At 39.6% G+C, this 17,500-nt stretch overlaps 1 protein-coding gene across 1 annotated transcript; it reads right to left on the reverse strand.

Annotated features, from left to right (window-relative positions):
- Positions 1-305: 305 nt before the first annotated feature.
- Positions 306-17,236, reverse strand: CLGN (calmegin; the record flags this gene model as incomplete). The annotated part of the gene is made up of 16 exons (XM_079534267.1): positions 306-386; positions 1,559-1,665; positions 3,067-3,138; positions 4,506-4,656; positions 4,843-4,962; positions 6,425-6,640; positions 7,040-7,196; positions 7,785-7,898; positions 9,031-9,220; positions 11,295-11,487; positions 12,244-12,325; positions 13,108-13,249; positions 13,909-13,967; positions 14,505-14,575; positions 16,130-16,305; positions 17,212-17,236. The coding sequence occupies 16 exons, from the start codon at positions 17,234-17,236 to the stop codon at positions 306-308; spliced, it is 1,956 nt and encodes a 651-aa protein (XP_079390393.1).
- Positions 17,237-17,500: the final 264 nt, after the last annotated feature.

The following is a 17,500-nucleotide window of genomic DNA, read 5'->3' on the forward strand; positions in this document are numbered from 1 at the left end:
ATATTGATTTCTAAGATTCTTCAAATCTTAAGAATCTGCTTTGTAAAATCAGTTGGCCAACTTGCAGTTTCACTTTTATTCTAAATGTGAAACATTAGGTAACTCTTCTTTTCTTGTTAAAAAAAGGGCATCAAGGAAGCTTAGGAAGGTTAAAAGAGGTCAGAGAATTAAGAGAGGATAAGTAGCAATGAGTCCCGTTTTTCCCTTCACATCTCAGGAACCTGCATGCTGTCATGCCCCTTGCAGTGGCATGGCATGTCATAAGTTAGTACTGCTTAGAGCTAGAAACACTAGCTGCCAACAACTCAGTCCTTTTGTACTCTTCTTTTGCGCACTGACTTCAGCGGACCATCCCCAGAGCCTGCAGTTTCATCAGCTACTGTCATCTGAAGGAAGAAAATAAATCAGCATTCACATTCTTAAGCAGTGTGCATTTAATCCTTCAAACTTATTTATTCCTTCCTACCCCCAAATCATATTAGCACTCAATACAATAATTAATGATAGATTTTTTTTCCCTGCAATATCACACTAATGATAAACGATAAACAAGGTAATGTATAAACATCATTTTACAAGGGGAAAAGGTTTCAGTTTGAGGGAGGGAAGATTTAGGTCAGGTGTCAGGGGGAAGTTCTTAACGATGACAGTGGTGAGGGGCTGGAACAGCTGCCCAGAGAGGTTGTGGATGCCCCGTCCCTGGAGGTGTTCAAGGCCAGGTGGGAAGGGGCCCTGGGCAGCCTGGTCTGGTATTAGAAATGGAGGTTGGAAGCCCCACCTATGGCAGGGGGGTTGGCGATTCATGATCCTTGAGGATCCCTTCCAACCCAGGCCATTCTGTGATTTTATGATCAAGTGAGTAAAAGGCTTTTCCTTCTGAATTCCGAAGAAGAATAGCACATCTAAACTAACATCAGAAATTTGTTTATTCCCCATTCACTCACTAGTTCAAAAGCCACATCTTTTAATTGATTTAGCTAATTCCTTCAAGTGTATATTGTACTAATCTTCCTTTCTACTTGTTAAGCAAGAAGGATTTAAAACATCGCTACTTCCTGTCTTGGAGAGCTACAAACAGAACAGACTGCTCTTAAATCAGCTGTCTGTTTCTCACTTGAGAAGCACTTGACTTACTGAGGCTCCATTCCCAGACAACCCCTTGCTTCTCACTTCCCTGCATCTCCTAATGGAAGCACTCGATTCAGAAGGCATAGTTCCCAGAAGGTGGCACCACTGGCCTGAGAACAAGGCATGCATGCAGTCTCCTAAGTAGGTCACTGATCATGTCATGTTAGAAACTCAGACACCCTGAAAATACCCAGGTAAGAGCAAGACGTAACCTCTCCATATTCCAGTACAGAGTATCAGTCACATGATCAACTCTTGTTACTGCTTCCACAAAGAAAGGGTTAATGGGTTTATCAGACACTGCATTCCTAGGCAAAAGTACAGGAACAAGCTTCTTACAAACAGGAGAATCGAGAAAGGGGTAATCAGTGCAGAACTTGTGTTAGAGCACTGTGAACTCACACAAGGCAGTTTCACAGTGCAAACTCACCTCATCTTCTGAGCCAGATTTATTTGACTTATCACCTCCTTCGTGACTTCCACCTGCAACTTCGTTTTCTTCATCATCAATATCTTCCCCATATTTACTCTCGTCTTCTGCAGGAGAAATCAGTATTACTTTTAAACACAACTACATTAGAAATACACTACAGTCACACACTAAGTTTTTCCTAGCCAATTTCTGTTCTGGAATGAACTGCTCGTTTGTAATAAAATGTAAGCTAAAAAAGCAGAGCAACCTTCTCAATGAAGTTGTAGCTTACTGTAGTTTAGTGCATTACTGTACTAAAATAAAGAAAGTAGTGAACGCATAAACACTCTCAGTCTACTCCCTGAGCATCAGACTGGTCACCCTTCTGGGGTCTCTCTGCATTCCATGCATTCTATTAAGGAAACCATGCTCCCCAGCTGTTTTTGTTTCCACTTTGGGCCTCAGAACTTACGAGCCTGCACTCCCATATGCCTGCATTTTAGGTATCTATGTTCAATATAAGGATTCAGACCCAGCAATCACACCACGACATATTAAATGAAGTTACTTAAGCTTGACAAGTCTTTTATTTCAAACAGCAATCTTGAAGTGAGAATTTTTATGACTTGGTTATCTACTGCAAACATTTCTATCAAAGAGTAAACAAGAAGCAACATCCATGTCTGGCAGAAAGGAAATAAGACGACAACTGCTGAGCATAACTACCCAAACATCTCTCAGTACTATTCCTGCCATGTGATGCCTCATAACCACTGCTTCACCACAAAAATACAAAGATTTTAACAGCTGAGCTCAGTAATGCCCGAACAAAAGCATACAGACACCAAAAACCTTTGTCCACAATATACTAATAAACTGAGCCAAGCAATTCAGCACATTTGGATGAAGCCTGAGAGTTTTCCCAGCTGTAAGTTTACCTCACATGTATCTACATTCATCTGTCTCAACTATTGTTATCAAAAGGAGAACTACGACCATAAAGCTGGAGGTCACAGTTTAAGAGAAACGTAGATGAAAGTTTTGTTTTAAAAATCAACCCTTATGAGTAAAGCGTGGCAAAAGTGTTCAAAACCCCTGCTCAGATGTTGAAGACAACTAAGTCCCAAGACAGAGCCATTCAAGATGCCAGCAATTCACGCTCACTGGAGCCACAGAAATCTACAAATCTTTCTGAAACTTGCCATTCTGCCACACTTTTAAACAACCCACACTAAGATGTGACTTGGAAGTCATACAGTGCTTCACAGTTGAAAACAGTTCGTTGCCTTCAACTCCAGGAAACACTAAGTAGATAATGACTATGAAGAAATTGCAGGAATGATTAGGATCCAGAGGATTAGTAGAAGATATTGATGATTACAGATAACGTGTTGAGAAATCCCACAGGCAACTCACATACACATCTGGCATCTACCTGATGTTCCACCTCTGGCACTGAGACAAACTAAAAAGGAGAAGAGAAATCATTTTCAAGTCCCAGCCCAAGTTATTTCCTTCTCCATTACCTGAAGGAGTAACCTCCCTTCCCATCTTAATTGTATCCTTTAAGAACTCTGTCTCCTTCAGTTCTCTTCTATCTGGCGCAAAAAGAATCATATGAAAACATATGACTTCCTATGACTGCAGAAATGAGGAGGCAAAAAATAGATGGAAAGAGAGGGAAGATTTCAACCTGCAAGTGTAAAAGATAGCAGGAAAGCTAAGGGGAGCTAAGCAATTCTTTACAAAAGAAGAAAGTCTTTGAAGCCTGGAACATATTTGAAAAGCTTAGAAGAGTCATACAAAAGCTACCTACATTGATGTTGCTCTGCATTTAGTTTAGTAACTGGAGATGAAGATATAAAATGGAGCCTAATTTTGAAATATCAGGAACAGCTGGTTAAAAAAAAAAAAAAGGTAAGGCAGATGAATTAAGTTTGGTGTAGCAAAGCATTATGCCTAAGTACTCAATTCTCTGAGCACGGGAATACTGATGCAAAGTTAAATATTAATTCATACAGCCAAAACCCATCAACTCTCATGGCCTTTGGTGCAGAAATAGACAGAAACGACAAAGTTCTGGTCAGCAATACAAAATGATGTCACCACTAAAATAACCAGCATTCACGTCTGCTTAGTTTCTAACTTACAATGCCAGCCATTTGCAACTTGCTTTGCTCTTACAGAGCAAAATAAGAGACAGAAGCTCGCAGTATGAGGCTGAAGATTTTCTCACTGGAGTCCAAACAATGCACTGTAAGTTACATGATTCTCTCTGCACTTGCAGGCAGAGGGAAATGCCATCACAGCATCAAAGCCATAGCCGAGTAGTTCCACTCGTGTTTGACAACACAACGTGAGATGCTTATGTTACTCTTCGAATGCCAAAGTGCATCTTACACTACTGATCATCTGTTTCTCCCTTGGAACAGCAGAACAGATCTCTGCAGGCTGGCATTTCATTCCTAACAAGAGGTAGCAAACAAGTAGATTTCAGTACTTCAAATCCACTGTATTTTCAGACTTCAACGAGAGTTACTAGAACCAATGGGTTTTGGTAGTTCAGGGTATGATGCTCCCACAGAGGAGTAAGTCAAGCGTTATGCTAAAGACTTAAGGCTATTCCAGACACATTTTAAAGACAACATGATTGTAACCACTAGAAGTACAGATAATTGAACCAGCCAAAGAGCGTTCAATATATGAGATGTTTAGGAGGAAGAAGATATGTTTGTGAACATAAGACTTGGAACAATTTATCAAAAGTGAAGAAATACTGAAGAGAACTCTATTATACAATTCTCTTTTTTTCTTGTATTTATCAAAACACTATGGCACACCAATTGCTACAGAGATAAGGCTCAGAGCAAGGCAGATTTGGCATACTGGCTGCAACTACTGCAACACAGTCCACGACTTAGTTCTTTCCATGCTTTTACATCGATCCAACTATGAAGCAACATACTCTTACCATCTTCACCAATATCTTCATTTTCTTTATCTTCTTCTAAATCTATTTCATCATCTTCTAGCTCTTCTCTTCCTTGTTTTACTTGTCCCTTTGTAACTGGCATAGATGTATCTGTTTTTTTTAAGTCAAAATCTTCATCTGTTTTCTAAAACAAATCAGACATCCATTTACTTAAACTCAGGTTAAGAATTAAACAGTCACAAGGAGTTAACTAATACCAACGGCACAGTAGGAGAGCTGTTGCACAAATACTGTTGCACAAATACTAGGAGTTTTCAATCAAGTATGAAGAATGGGGGAAGATAAAAAACGCATTCAAAATTTCTCTAACCTTTGCTGGCCAGCAGAACAACACACCCAGACCAACAGGCAGAGCTAAAGTCAGGATATAAAGAACCCAAAGCCATGGATGGTCTTCCGCAGCAGTCACCAGTTGACTCAACATTCCAGGCTACATTAAAAAAAATAAATTAAAAAGCATTTTTATCACTCTCACCACTTAGGTAAGCTTATAAAAATGTATATATTTCAACCCTTATGCTGCCCAAAGAAAACCCTTCCAGTTGGAGCAACTTCATGCTTGCCACTCTCTGCAGCTTTTTTGCTCTTTCCACCCACACTGTGCTAGCTTAACTGATAAGAACCTCCAAGGAGCAGCCAGCCACCTGAAGAGCAACATCTTGCTCCATCTGTACTGCCACTTTGCCTCCTCCAACAGCCAATTCATCAGGCAGTCAGCTATCTTCCAGCCTGGTTCTGACTTAAGTAGGCAAGTCTTGGTGCAGTTAGACTCTGCAAAGGGGACATCAGCAACCAAGGTATGAAGCTACAGAGGCAGTGGAGTGAAGGAACTTCAGGATTACCTTTTGCTATTGTGTGTACAGATACAGATGCAACTCCAGGCACAGAAACAAATATTTGAAATGAGCAAGGCTGTGAAATGAGGTGGCTTTCCTAAATTGCCTGGTCTGTTACTACTTTCTCATCCTTTCTGAGATAAACAGCACCTGCCAGAGACTGACCATACTTACACAGCCAATCCATCATTGCTTTCCCATACCCACGTCTGCTTTCATTCCCCAAAGTATAAAACAGGACTGCTAGAACAAACCACTTGTCAAAGTGGAACAGGCTTCCTAAAAATGATGCCCCATGCCTGTTGGAATTCAAGAGACAATTTCAACAATGACACTTGCAATCTTGCATGGCCCTAAAGAAGTCAAGCAGCCAGACTCTGAATAACCTTAGAATGATTCATTCCAACTGAAGTACTCTCTCTCAACTGCAGTCAGTAAAACAGCCACTAGAGGGGCTCATGTTCCCATCTATTCAGACGGATTCATGCTATGACATACGGAAGAGAGCTAAAGAAACTGCTGACTGACCAATTGCAGTAAGCAGTGTGGTTGTACACACAGAAACAGAAGAACAGATGCAGCTCCAGAAACATACACATATTATTGTCAGAGTTGCATAATACACATCCAAACAGCCAGAGACCCAGATTTATAAAATACAAAAAAATAATGGCTATTAACCACTTTTTATGGCAGGGGAGCACATCTAAAGCACATATAAAAAGGAGTCAGACAAAAGTGACAAGTTTTAAGTATATAGAGAGGTCTGGCTGCAAATAGCTCAGCTTCCATTCGCTGACAGGTACTGAATTCTAGTATCACCATTAACAGTGGGAGACGTTATCAATTACTGAAATCTTGCTACATTTCTTGTTAGATGCTTAAGTAGAATGTTGTAACCTCTTAATTTCAGCCCAATATTGATCTGGGAAAGCCGTACGCCAAACTAGGAAAAGAATGTCATAGCTATTCTGTAAGATTATCAATTACAGAATAATTATAATACAGAAAGTTATTCCAACAGAACTACTACCAAGAAAATAATAAAATCGATACCTCGTTAGCACTTGCTACTAATTTCTTCAAGCCCCAACCATCTGCTGCCCAACGATCAGCTACTTCTTTTTCTGAGCATATTATGAAGTTATCAAAGTAGATATCAGACGTCATAGACCAGAGTTCTAAACCAACAGCACCGATAGGTGTCATCTCAAACGGGTGAGGATCTTCAAAATAGTCTGGGTTCGGTATTTTCCGAGGGCTCCAGATTCCCTTTGTAGGGAAAGAAAAACATGTAATGACATTATTGTACCTCAAAAATAAATGCAAAACAAACAAACAAAAACACACATCCAGTGAAATACATTTTAATGTAATTAAGACTTTCTGACTATTTCAAATACATGATTTAAAAAGCAAAGGGGTAGCCTCTGAATTTCAGGAAAACAGAACTGGAAATAACCTGTAGAATTTTGGCAGGTAGGTCTCAGACTTCTGGCTTAGGGCAAACAGATCTCTGTTAAATTCAATCCTTTTTCCTCCATACTGTGTTACAGCAGTAAGTGACTGTATCAAGTTCAGTATGAAGGGCCAAACATACATACTAATTCCACTTGTCAGCTTGGTTGAGCTCTGCACCTCTTAAATGACAACCTACAATATTGCTAGTACCTGATAATTGGGATTAACTATCATAGGTGCTTTCCATTTCCCTTTATACTTGGGGTTGCTCTTCATGGGACGCACCCACAGTCCACAACCAGGTGCGGTGGCACACTTCGGATTGGGGACCTGAGGGGCTTCCCACTCCCCATCCATTTCTTCATCCCTACAGAAAGAAAGGTACAAATAACCAATTTCAGGCTGGTCCGATGGGAATACTAACATTCAGTATAGCTTTGGATCCAAACACACTTTGCTGGGACAACCCCAGAATTGGGTTGAAGTTCAATGGGCTGATCTAACTGCAACGTGCTTTTTCCAGAGTACTGAATGCTTTACAGCCACACATTCATTGCTACTGTAGCTCGGTTAAATGTAATGTACTCCTACACCTGCAGGCAGCTTGCAGCAGCTCCCCATAACATGCTTTAGGACGACTACGTGTCTTCAATCATCAACTTTGACAGCTTTGCTGCTTATCCCTGTTCTTTCAAACAGCTCCATACTGTTCACAGCTCTTCAGAATACAAGGCAATTATTGACATCTGCATATTTTTCTACAAGTAGCCTCACAAATCAATAAGTATTTGACCACAATTGTTATGTTCCAACTTCATATGTTAAAGACAGTGAGATTTGGATTAAGTTCTCATTAGCTCACAATTAGCCAGAAAACAAGTAGACTTACCTAAAAAAAAAAAAAAAAAACAAACAACAAACCACATGAACAAGCCCTCATATACTAAGTTCTTACCAGTCCTTCGGCTTTTTTGCTCTGGGGTCCGGAACATACTGTGGTTCATCATCAAGCCATCCCTCAGGCTTAACAGCATCAAGATCTTCTATTTTGGAAGGCTCATCTTCATCCCTTCAATGACAGACTACTGTTAGAAAATACATCAGCTTGATTCTGAATCAATGCTCTGTTCAGAGGACCTACTGCTATGGATGGGATAACATTAAAGGGCACAACGGAGTCAGACACACAATGAGAATTAGGCACCTACTTCTCTGTTTATAAGCATTTATATTTATAAACATACATTTACAATGTTTCAAGGCACTGGTTAGCCCAGAAACAGCTGCCATGAACTGGCAAGTGTCAATCAGATATCCCTTAAAATTCTCCTCTGTTGAAGTTGCTATATGAACACCACTTCAGGAAGAAGGAATTAAGTATGCAGCACCTGATCTAGTAGTGGCAATCCTGCCCATAGCAGGGAGGTTGGAACTAGACGGTCTTTAAGATCCCTTCCAACCCAATCCATTCTATGATTCTACTAGTAGTGGAAAAAAAACAAACAAACACATCCTACCTAACCCTTCAAGTAAGGTGATTTTAGTTACTAACTGCAACAGAATTCAAATCAGCAAAAGTAAAGTAAAAAAAAAAAAAAGTAAAAAGTAAAGTAAAAAAAAAAAAAAAAACACAAAAAAAAACAAAAAAGTAAAGATTGTACTAGTAAAGTAAAAGTAAAGTAAAAGTAAAGTAAAAGTAAAGTAAAAGTAAAGTAAAAGTAAAGTAAAAGTAAAGTAAAAGTAAAGTAAAAGTAAAGTAAAAGTAAAGTAAAAGTAAAGTAAAAGTAAAGTAAAAGTAAAGTAAAAGTAAAGTAAAAGTAAAGTAAAAGTAAAGTAAAAGTAAAGTAAAAGTAAAGTAAAAGTAAAGTAAAAGTAAAGTAAAAGTAAAGTAAAGATTGTACTTCTAAAAGAAGATCAGATCCTCGCACATCCTCCTCAAATACATGTTTTCAACTGTTAGTGAAACATATCCCAAGTGTTGAGAGAAAGAAAAACAACAAAATCAAGCCAGGAAAATATTATAAAACAATAACCTGTATATATGTATATACCTGTATATTTTTATATATATATATATATTTATATATTTTTATATTATATTTATATTTATATTTATATATATATATATATATATATATATATATATATATATATATTTTTTTTTTTTTTTTTTTTTTAAACAGATGAAGCTTTCTCCTTACCAGTCATCTGGTTTGACAGCATTGGGATCAGGTATTTTTTGTCTCTCATCCCAATCGTCAGGCTTCTTATCAGCAGGATCATCTATTTCTTTAGGAGGGTTTACTGGAGGAACCATATCCTCAAGAAGACTTCCCTTACTGATGACTGACTGGTCAATCAGCATTTCAAACGTATCATCTGGTTTTAGTACTAAAAAGAAAAAAACCGTATTGAAGAAATAAGGAAATATTCACTTGACAAATTAATTTACCTCCAGCCCAAGTCATACATGTGATATTTTTAGACTTAGTCAACTGACAGCCAACAGAACCTTGCGAGCAGAACAGGAGACATTCAGGTACTAAACCCAAACATGAGAGTCAAGTCATCACTTGGTGGCTGTCACAACCTAGAATAACGTAACCTGCTGAATCCAAATACATCCAACAAATTTGTCAAAAAAAAAAAAAAAAAAACCAAACCAAAAAAAGAGAAACCACCACTCGGTCAAAATTCTGCTGCTTTGCCCTCTTCCTCCCTGCACTAACCGAAGACAAACCTTTGCCTCCAAAAGCATCTCAGCTGTCAAAAAGTAATTCCACCTATGAAAGCATGAAAAAAGAACTGTGTAAATATCACAGCTGGAGGATCATGCAAACAATATTTTCTTTCAGAGTCCAGACTCTGACAACATCTTTCTCAGTCAGACTGTGAACACAGCACATTCACAGAATCACAGAATGGCCAGAGTTGGAAGGGACCTCAAGGATCATGAAGCTCCAACCCCCTGCCACATGCAGGGCCACCAACCTCCCCATTGAATACCAGACCAGGCTGCCCAGGGCCCCATCCGACCTGGCCTTGAGCACCTCCAGGGACGGGGCATCCACAGCCTCTCTGGGCAGCTGTTCCAGCACCTCAACACTCTCTCTGTGAAGAACTTCCCGCTGACATCCAATCTAGATCTTCCCTCCTTCAACTTGATATCATTTCCCCATGTCCTGCTGCTATGTACCCTTTCCAAGAGTTGACTCCCCTCCTGTTCATAGGCTCCCTTTAGGTACTGAAAAGCTGCCATGAGGTCACACCGCAGCCTTCTTTTCTCCAGGCTGAACAAGCCCAGCTCCCTCAGCCTGTCTTTGCAGGGGAGGAGCTCCAGTCCCCGGACCATCTTCGTGGCTCTCCTCTAGACACTCTCCAACAGCTCCCTGTCCTTCTTGTGCTGGAGGCTCCAGACCAACATTATATTCAAGTTATTAAAATATTTTAGCAAGTGCAGGTACCGGATAAGCAAGGGTCACAGAATCAAGCAGTGTCAGACTCCACAATTGTTGAGACACTGAAATCCACTTCTAAAAACCGGTGAGTACATTCTAGTACTTAGCAAGTACATTTAAATGCCCATTTAACACAACCAAAATTACTGATTTGAAGTAAATAGTCCTCCAGTTTTATGAAGGTATGTGACAGAAACTCAAGTAACACTATTATACCAACAGTTTGGTACTACCTAATAACATCTTGCAGCCTACGTTTCATAATTTATTAAAACAAATGCTAAAATTACCCCCCCATATCATTTTACACAAAATAACTGATTTTTCTATTTACGTTTTCCATCACAAAATCATTATAAGTGACAAACCTGCACGGAGGTCTTACTGACCTCAAATGCCATTTGAGTTTAAGTACCTTTAATAATTATCTCTAATGAACGGCCCGAATACAGGAACATATACACTCCTTTCTATATACACCCCTTTATCAGGAGAACAGAGTTTGGGAGGGATATTTGCCACACAAACTAAAAGCAGGTCAAACTCATTTATCTTCAGTGAAAGCAGGAACATAACTGTTCACACACAGCTCTGCAGATGCAGGCATCAACGATAACCCAACACATGGAGGAGAGCAGTGTTCAATACGCTGCAGGAAAGCTCACTGACCTACTGTCAACTCCGATGCCTTCCTAAAAGATTGGACTTGTACTTAAAATATTTTTATCTTAGTATGTACTCAAAGTATAAAATCAGTTCTACAGGTTAAAGGCTGGCCAAAGCTGGAATGTTTTTTCATGTAATCGAACATTAAACAGCATTATTTCAAAGCCACTTATGTGTTGCAGTTAAGCTCAGTCATTAAATAACTTAGGCCAAATCACGAGCAATCAGCTCCAGACTTAACAATAACAAAAAGAGTGAGACACGAAGCTTCAGCAGAGATAAATTCTTTTCTTTTCTTTAAATCTTTTTTCTAATTCAAACATGTAAAAACTAAACAATACCAAGAGTGTACAGATGTGTCTTCTTGTCCAAATAGAATTTTTTTAGGTCCACATCAGGACGTTTTGCATGCTTTTCATCATATTCTCCAGTTTTAGGATTCTTATGCCTGATGATAAAGTGTAGTTTGTAATCTTCACCACATTTATCTGGTCCAAACATAATAGTATAAGGCGTTTTGTCAAAGAAGAACTCCTGTGAAAGTAAAAAAAAAGTTCAGGGTGTGTCAAACTGTACATTTTACCAAGTCATTTGGAGCACTACTTGTCCACATTACTGCAGCATATATACAACATGGTTACCTTTTTCTAAGAGCTGTTTGATGTGGCCTCAATCCTAACACTGAAAACTGGCAGGGTAAATCACGAAAAGAATTTAACAGCTTTTCTAAGTTGCTGAAACAGCCTTACCACAGAGATCACTGAAGCCTCTTCAGACAAGGTGAATGTGCTTAGTAAGTCCTCACCCTTACATTAAGTGGAAATGCCTGCCACAAATCAAAGCACCCAAGTGTACTCTTCTGTGTACAGTACAGTACAAGATGGAAGAGAACCAGTTTCTGTTCTTCACAGCCATTTGTATTTCGATAAAGATGAAAAACAAGGCGTTATTATCCAGCATTTCAGTGGTGCTTTCTCGCTCCACCGTAATAATAAACAATCCCTCAATACCAGATTCAGTTTTCTTCCAACTACAGTGCATTCGGCTGTTGTGAAATTTCACTTGTTTGTTTGTTTGTTAACTATTTATATGATTTTTCTATTTACCAAGTACCAAGGTGTGTCTTTAAGCAACCACTTGAAGGAAGCCCACTTGATTTCTTCAAGTTACCCTCCCTCAAGACACATCCTGTAACAGACGTGTTGTTTGAGGTGGGTCTGTGTTTTTATTTATTTTTAAATATGCTCATTCCTCAATGAAACAGTCAATAGCAAATGTAAAGGGGCATACCAGATCCAGGTCATCCCTACTGGAAAGAAGTTTAATATATGCACCACCGCAGTCAATGCCTCCTTGAAAATTCACTTCATATCTAGGCAAAGAGCAAATTAAAAAAAAATAATTCATCATACCAGACAAACACAAATAAACTTCATATCTGCAGTACTACTTACAAACACGTTACAACCATGTCTAAGTTGCTTGATTTTTTATTAGGCGCTGCTGTCAAAATATTCCTATGTGACTAAAAGGTTTTTGGTTGCCACACAAACCAATACAGTAGCAATGCCAGCCAAAACAGCCACGGTAGCAACTGCTACAGTTGGGAACAGCAGTAAGACAAGTTTCAAACTTGTGATGAACCTGAGGCCGATGGCCCTGCCTGTGGCAGGAGGTTGGAATCTGATGATCCCTGGGGTCCTTTCCAACCCAGGCCTTTCTGTGATTCTACCAAAGCGAGGCAGAAACCAGAAAGAGTTCTAGGAATTTGTTCTCTTTGAAAATGCCCACACAGCACACTGGATTTAGCTGGAGGGATCCCAATCGTTGTAGTTGAGTTACACAGAATACCCTACAAGTGTAAAAGCAGCATACTCAAATCACAAGTTAAATCTTTTTCATTTAGGACTGAAAATTAATTAACTTGTAAAGTATTTTATAAAATAATAACTTACATCCAAAGTATTTCAAGAGTTGGAATATAACTTCTTACACTTGAACTACAATCTTAGTTGCTTATTTTCATTCATACTTACAGCCCTGGTAGCTCTGGCTGTGTCACTCTGTGCCACATGAAAGGATTTACGTGACTTTACTGACTCGAAGACTTGAAGCACGATAAATATCAAGCATGGAATCTGAGGAAATACTTACTGAACAATCAAAGGTTTTTTATCAAAAATAAATGCCTTTGTTAGCATAGCTGATATTGCATGATGCTTGGCAGCTGATTTTAACACTAATCCTTTGTCTCCAGGTACTGTGTTTTCCTTCAGCTCTTCTACTTCCCACCTTCCTAAAAGAAGGAAACAAACACCAACTATGCAATCTTTGGGAAAAACAAACAACATGCTGATGAAAGACATCGTAGCCTTGTGGCAAAGAGAAGCAAAGAGTTCACAGCATAGAAGACTAATGGCTAAAGTAGAGAAGTCTTGACATTTGATGGCAAAGTTCAGTAACAGTCACCCAATAGAGCACTGCTAATTCTCCTTTAGATACAAGTGATTATTCAGGACCACCCTACACTTCCCAAGCTCTGCAGCACTACAATACAAAAAGAATGTTTGCAGTGCACAAATTTGATGCCCACATCTTTCTATCAAATCATCCATACAGCATTCCAACCAGTGCTTCAATTACAACAGTCAGAAGCCACTAGAATCCCAAAACACAGTAAAGACAATAAAATAACATCTGCAGGTCAGAAGATTTCAGATCCATCCAACCTAGTGCTTTGGCTCAGACAACAAGGAGAGCAGAAAGCTTAAGGAAAAAAACTCAAAGGAATATGACCAGAAGTTACAACAACAACAGTTAACAAGCTTCTGCTTTCAGGTAGGTTTTTGAAGTCAGTACAGCATAATGGGCACACAGCATGAAGGAGAGGTATTTCCCACAAAGCAACTGAACATCAGAACCCATGTAGTCAGAGTACAGATTAAAAACACTTACCATCATATTTAGCAATGTTGTCATCTGTGTCTTCTTTCTTGGCTTTAGACAACACCCAGCTAAAACAACAAGTGTACAAGTCACTTAACTATACAAAGCTGTGCATAGATATAAAAAAAAAGTTGTAACAAGCACAGGACAAACAGATTGAGTTTCTATCAAGTGAACTTGTGACCTTGATTTCAACGGTCATCATCATGGAACCTGGTGTAATTTAAAGAATGCAAACAGAAAAGTTGCAACAAGTTTCATACAACACTTCAAAGATTAGATTTCGTGGGAAAACAATACTCTCACAGATCTCACAAAGCTAAGGATTGAGATAAATGTTATTTAAGCACTTAAGTTTTTTCCATTTACCAATCGTGGTTACCAATAACACGTTGTGATTTGTCTTCAAAAACCAAACGCTGTTTCCCCAACATCATCAAAACTTTCATCATAAAACAAAGTTCTCTAACAGCTGATCATACCACCTCCTACTAAAGACATTTCTACTGAGAAATTCCTAGCAGTTAAAGGAATATGAAGTAATTCCTGCTGCTGCAAGTTAAATTGCTGAAATTACAAATTCAGAACTTTCAGGTACGGCTTACCCACTCCATCCTCCATCAAAGGTTTCAGCAAAATAAACATCTCCAGTTGGCTTTGGAGTCTGGTACACCACCTAGAAGACATTTACAGATACATGCTCCAACATAACTACAGTTTTTCAACTGCAATACACTACCAGACGCTATTATATTTATCAATGCTATAAAGAGCTGAAGTGACAGAGTCAAGAGGATGGAGCCAGGCTCTTTCCAGAGTAACCCAGTGATGTGGCAAGGGGCAACGCAACAAGAGGAGCACAGGAAATTCCATATGAACACGAAAACAACATTCTTTACTTGAGGGTGACAGAGCCCTGCAACAGGCTGCCCACAGAGCTCGTGGAGTCTCCTTCCCTGCAGAATCAAGACCCACCTGGATGCTTTCCTGTGCAACCTGCTCTAGGGAACCTTTCTAGCAGTAGGACTAGATGATCTCCAGAGGACTCCTATGGTTCTGTAATTGTACATCCATAAGCAGCCCACGCAGACAGACCACCACTGTTGCATTTAAGGGAATAAAACACGCTTCCCCACAACCCCACCTCATTGCTAAGGGTTGGGCACATGTCCTCTACCAGCGAGTTACTTCCTATCCACCAAGAATCTGTGTGACCTGGAGATCAATAGCAGCCAAGTACATCAAGACTCCGGGCAAGGGCTTTAAAGGCAGGAGAGTCTGCCACTTCATTCCTAACACCGTGTTAACGATGGCAGAAGAGGCTGCTAGGTTGGTTTTAGACTCACTTTCAGATATCAGAAAAAAACCTTTTCTGAGATGTCTGAGAACTAATAGGTGGTCCTCCCAGTACACACAGCAGGGAGCTCAAACGCATGCCAGCTTATTGCCACTTTCCCCATCCTCTCTTTCTTATGCCCTAACACCTTAACATTTTCAAGTTTGAAACTTCAGAAAGTTTCAGACACCAGCGTAAAAGTACAGACACAGTTAAAAGAAAACAACTGTGGTCAAAGCTCCTAGCCAAAATACTGTTAGATATAAGAATACAGAACATTTACTCAGCTTGCAGCAGTTCTCTGCTTCCCCCCTATTTCTTTTTAAGTTTTTCCTTCTTTTGTTTTCCTGCCTACCTGGCACATCACAACTGGGCTACACAGTTAAAGGAAAAAGAAATCTACAAATATTGCCCAAATCTATTACCAACTACAGCTTAACAAACACAGGAATACTTTCTGGAAAGAAATAATGACTGTATTTTAATATGTTAATGATGAGAAAAAAGAACAAGGAATTGATCTCATTTAAAATTAACAGTAAGACAAAGCTGCTTTCTGCTTTCTTCTCTAGTAATGACACATAAGGCTACAAGGTGTGTTATCAAGAAGAGCTTCAGATAAAAGGTTCCATACCTAGATTAAAGGACTACAAGATCTTATTCAAGACTATCCTCTGCTGGTATGAGATCCAATTTTGCACTTCAGTATAGCAGGGTCATTAAATCACACGCAATGACTGAAAAACCTCAGTCTGGTGCATTTGACACCCATTGAATCGGCAGCTGTATGTTAACTCGCTCTTTTTGAAGTCATTTGTGAACCAATTTGTCTCTCAGTATAACTATGTAACTTCAAATTACACAAGCTTCAATTAACAACATCCAGAACCTTACCCCTAAGGAAGATCCTTCTTTGTCAACATCAGCTCGTTGAGACTCTTGGTCAAAATCCTCCACTTCAACATCCGCACCCAGAACTTCATCTTCCATTTTTGCAGTTACTGAGCTAATTACCAGGAGAAGCAAGCACAGCCAGTCCCACTGGGAGTGCATTCTGGTCATCTGAAGAACTGAAAAGTTTAAATTGTAAGCGTTGTTGTGGGGTATTATCACCACTAGCTCAACTGTAGTCCAGGACTTGATCTACAAGAGAAATAACATTACAATCATAATAAATAAGGAACGTGAAGCATTCACAACCTCCTGCTCTTTTGGCCACCCCTGCTCGCACTTAGTATTCTGCCACTGAGATGCTCCTGTGCCTCAGAGAGCAGCCACCCTAGTAAGACAGAGTAAAGCTCTTCAGCGATCATTTATTTATCGCAGCAAACTCTAAATATCACAGCAATTTCTTCTGGAAATCAAAGCCCCTTTTTTTCCTCTCTGGCTTTATCAGATCCACCAAGCAATGCAAACATTGGAAGCAAAATGATAATTCTTCCATGCTCATTTATCAACCTGCTAGTTCCACCAAGCAATACAGAGATGGGTACCAAGGCGAAACAAACAAACAAAACACCCACATCCCTTCAGGGCTGTCCAAAAAGAAAACTTTTTCATTTTATTCCTTATTCCTGCTAAGATCTGTTCACTTCATACTGTCTGTACTGACCATATCTACAGCCCAAAGTAAGCTGTTATACGCACCAGTGCCACACCAGCATGCCAACTATGCCATAAAAGCCTCACTCCTTAGGACAGACTTGTAGTTTTGGGGAAAGTACATTAAATTACGTTACCATTCTTCCCTCCCCCCCAACTGTTCTACGCCATTCTTTGTCTCTATGCTTTCCTCTCTTGCCCCAAACATCACCATTACATTTTTTTGTTTTATTTCTTAATTCCTTCAGCATCTCCAATGCAAAACCTTTAAACTAAGCCTAATAGCTTCTGGTCTTGAAATTGCGTGCAAAGAATAAGGAAGTTCAACGGATTCTGAAGATGAGTTAACATATGAAAAGCTATGAATATCACACCTGTAAGTTTAAGCTGTTTTTGCATAGCTCAGTCACTCTACCGTGGGAACACGGGTACCCACAGCACATCCATGTACCAGAAGAGACCTACGAGGCAGCAGCGCTGCTCTGAGACAAGCCCTAGGGAACAGCAACCGCACTGCAACACCAGCACAACATTACACCTCAAGTAATGAGCCACTGCTCGTGGGACACACACAAGACAGCAGCACGACGGGAGAAACAGCAAGAAGGAACGTTCCGAGTACAAGGACACGTCTCCCGAAGAGGACAAGCTGGACGGGCCCTT

The sequence above is a fragment of the Tetrao urogallus genome, assembly GCF_951394365.1.
Source record: "Tetrao urogallus genome assembly, chromosome: 4".
Classification (NCBI taxonomy): domain Eukaryota; kingdom Metazoa; phylum Chordata; class Aves; order Galliformes; family Phasianidae; genus Tetrao; species Tetrao urogallus.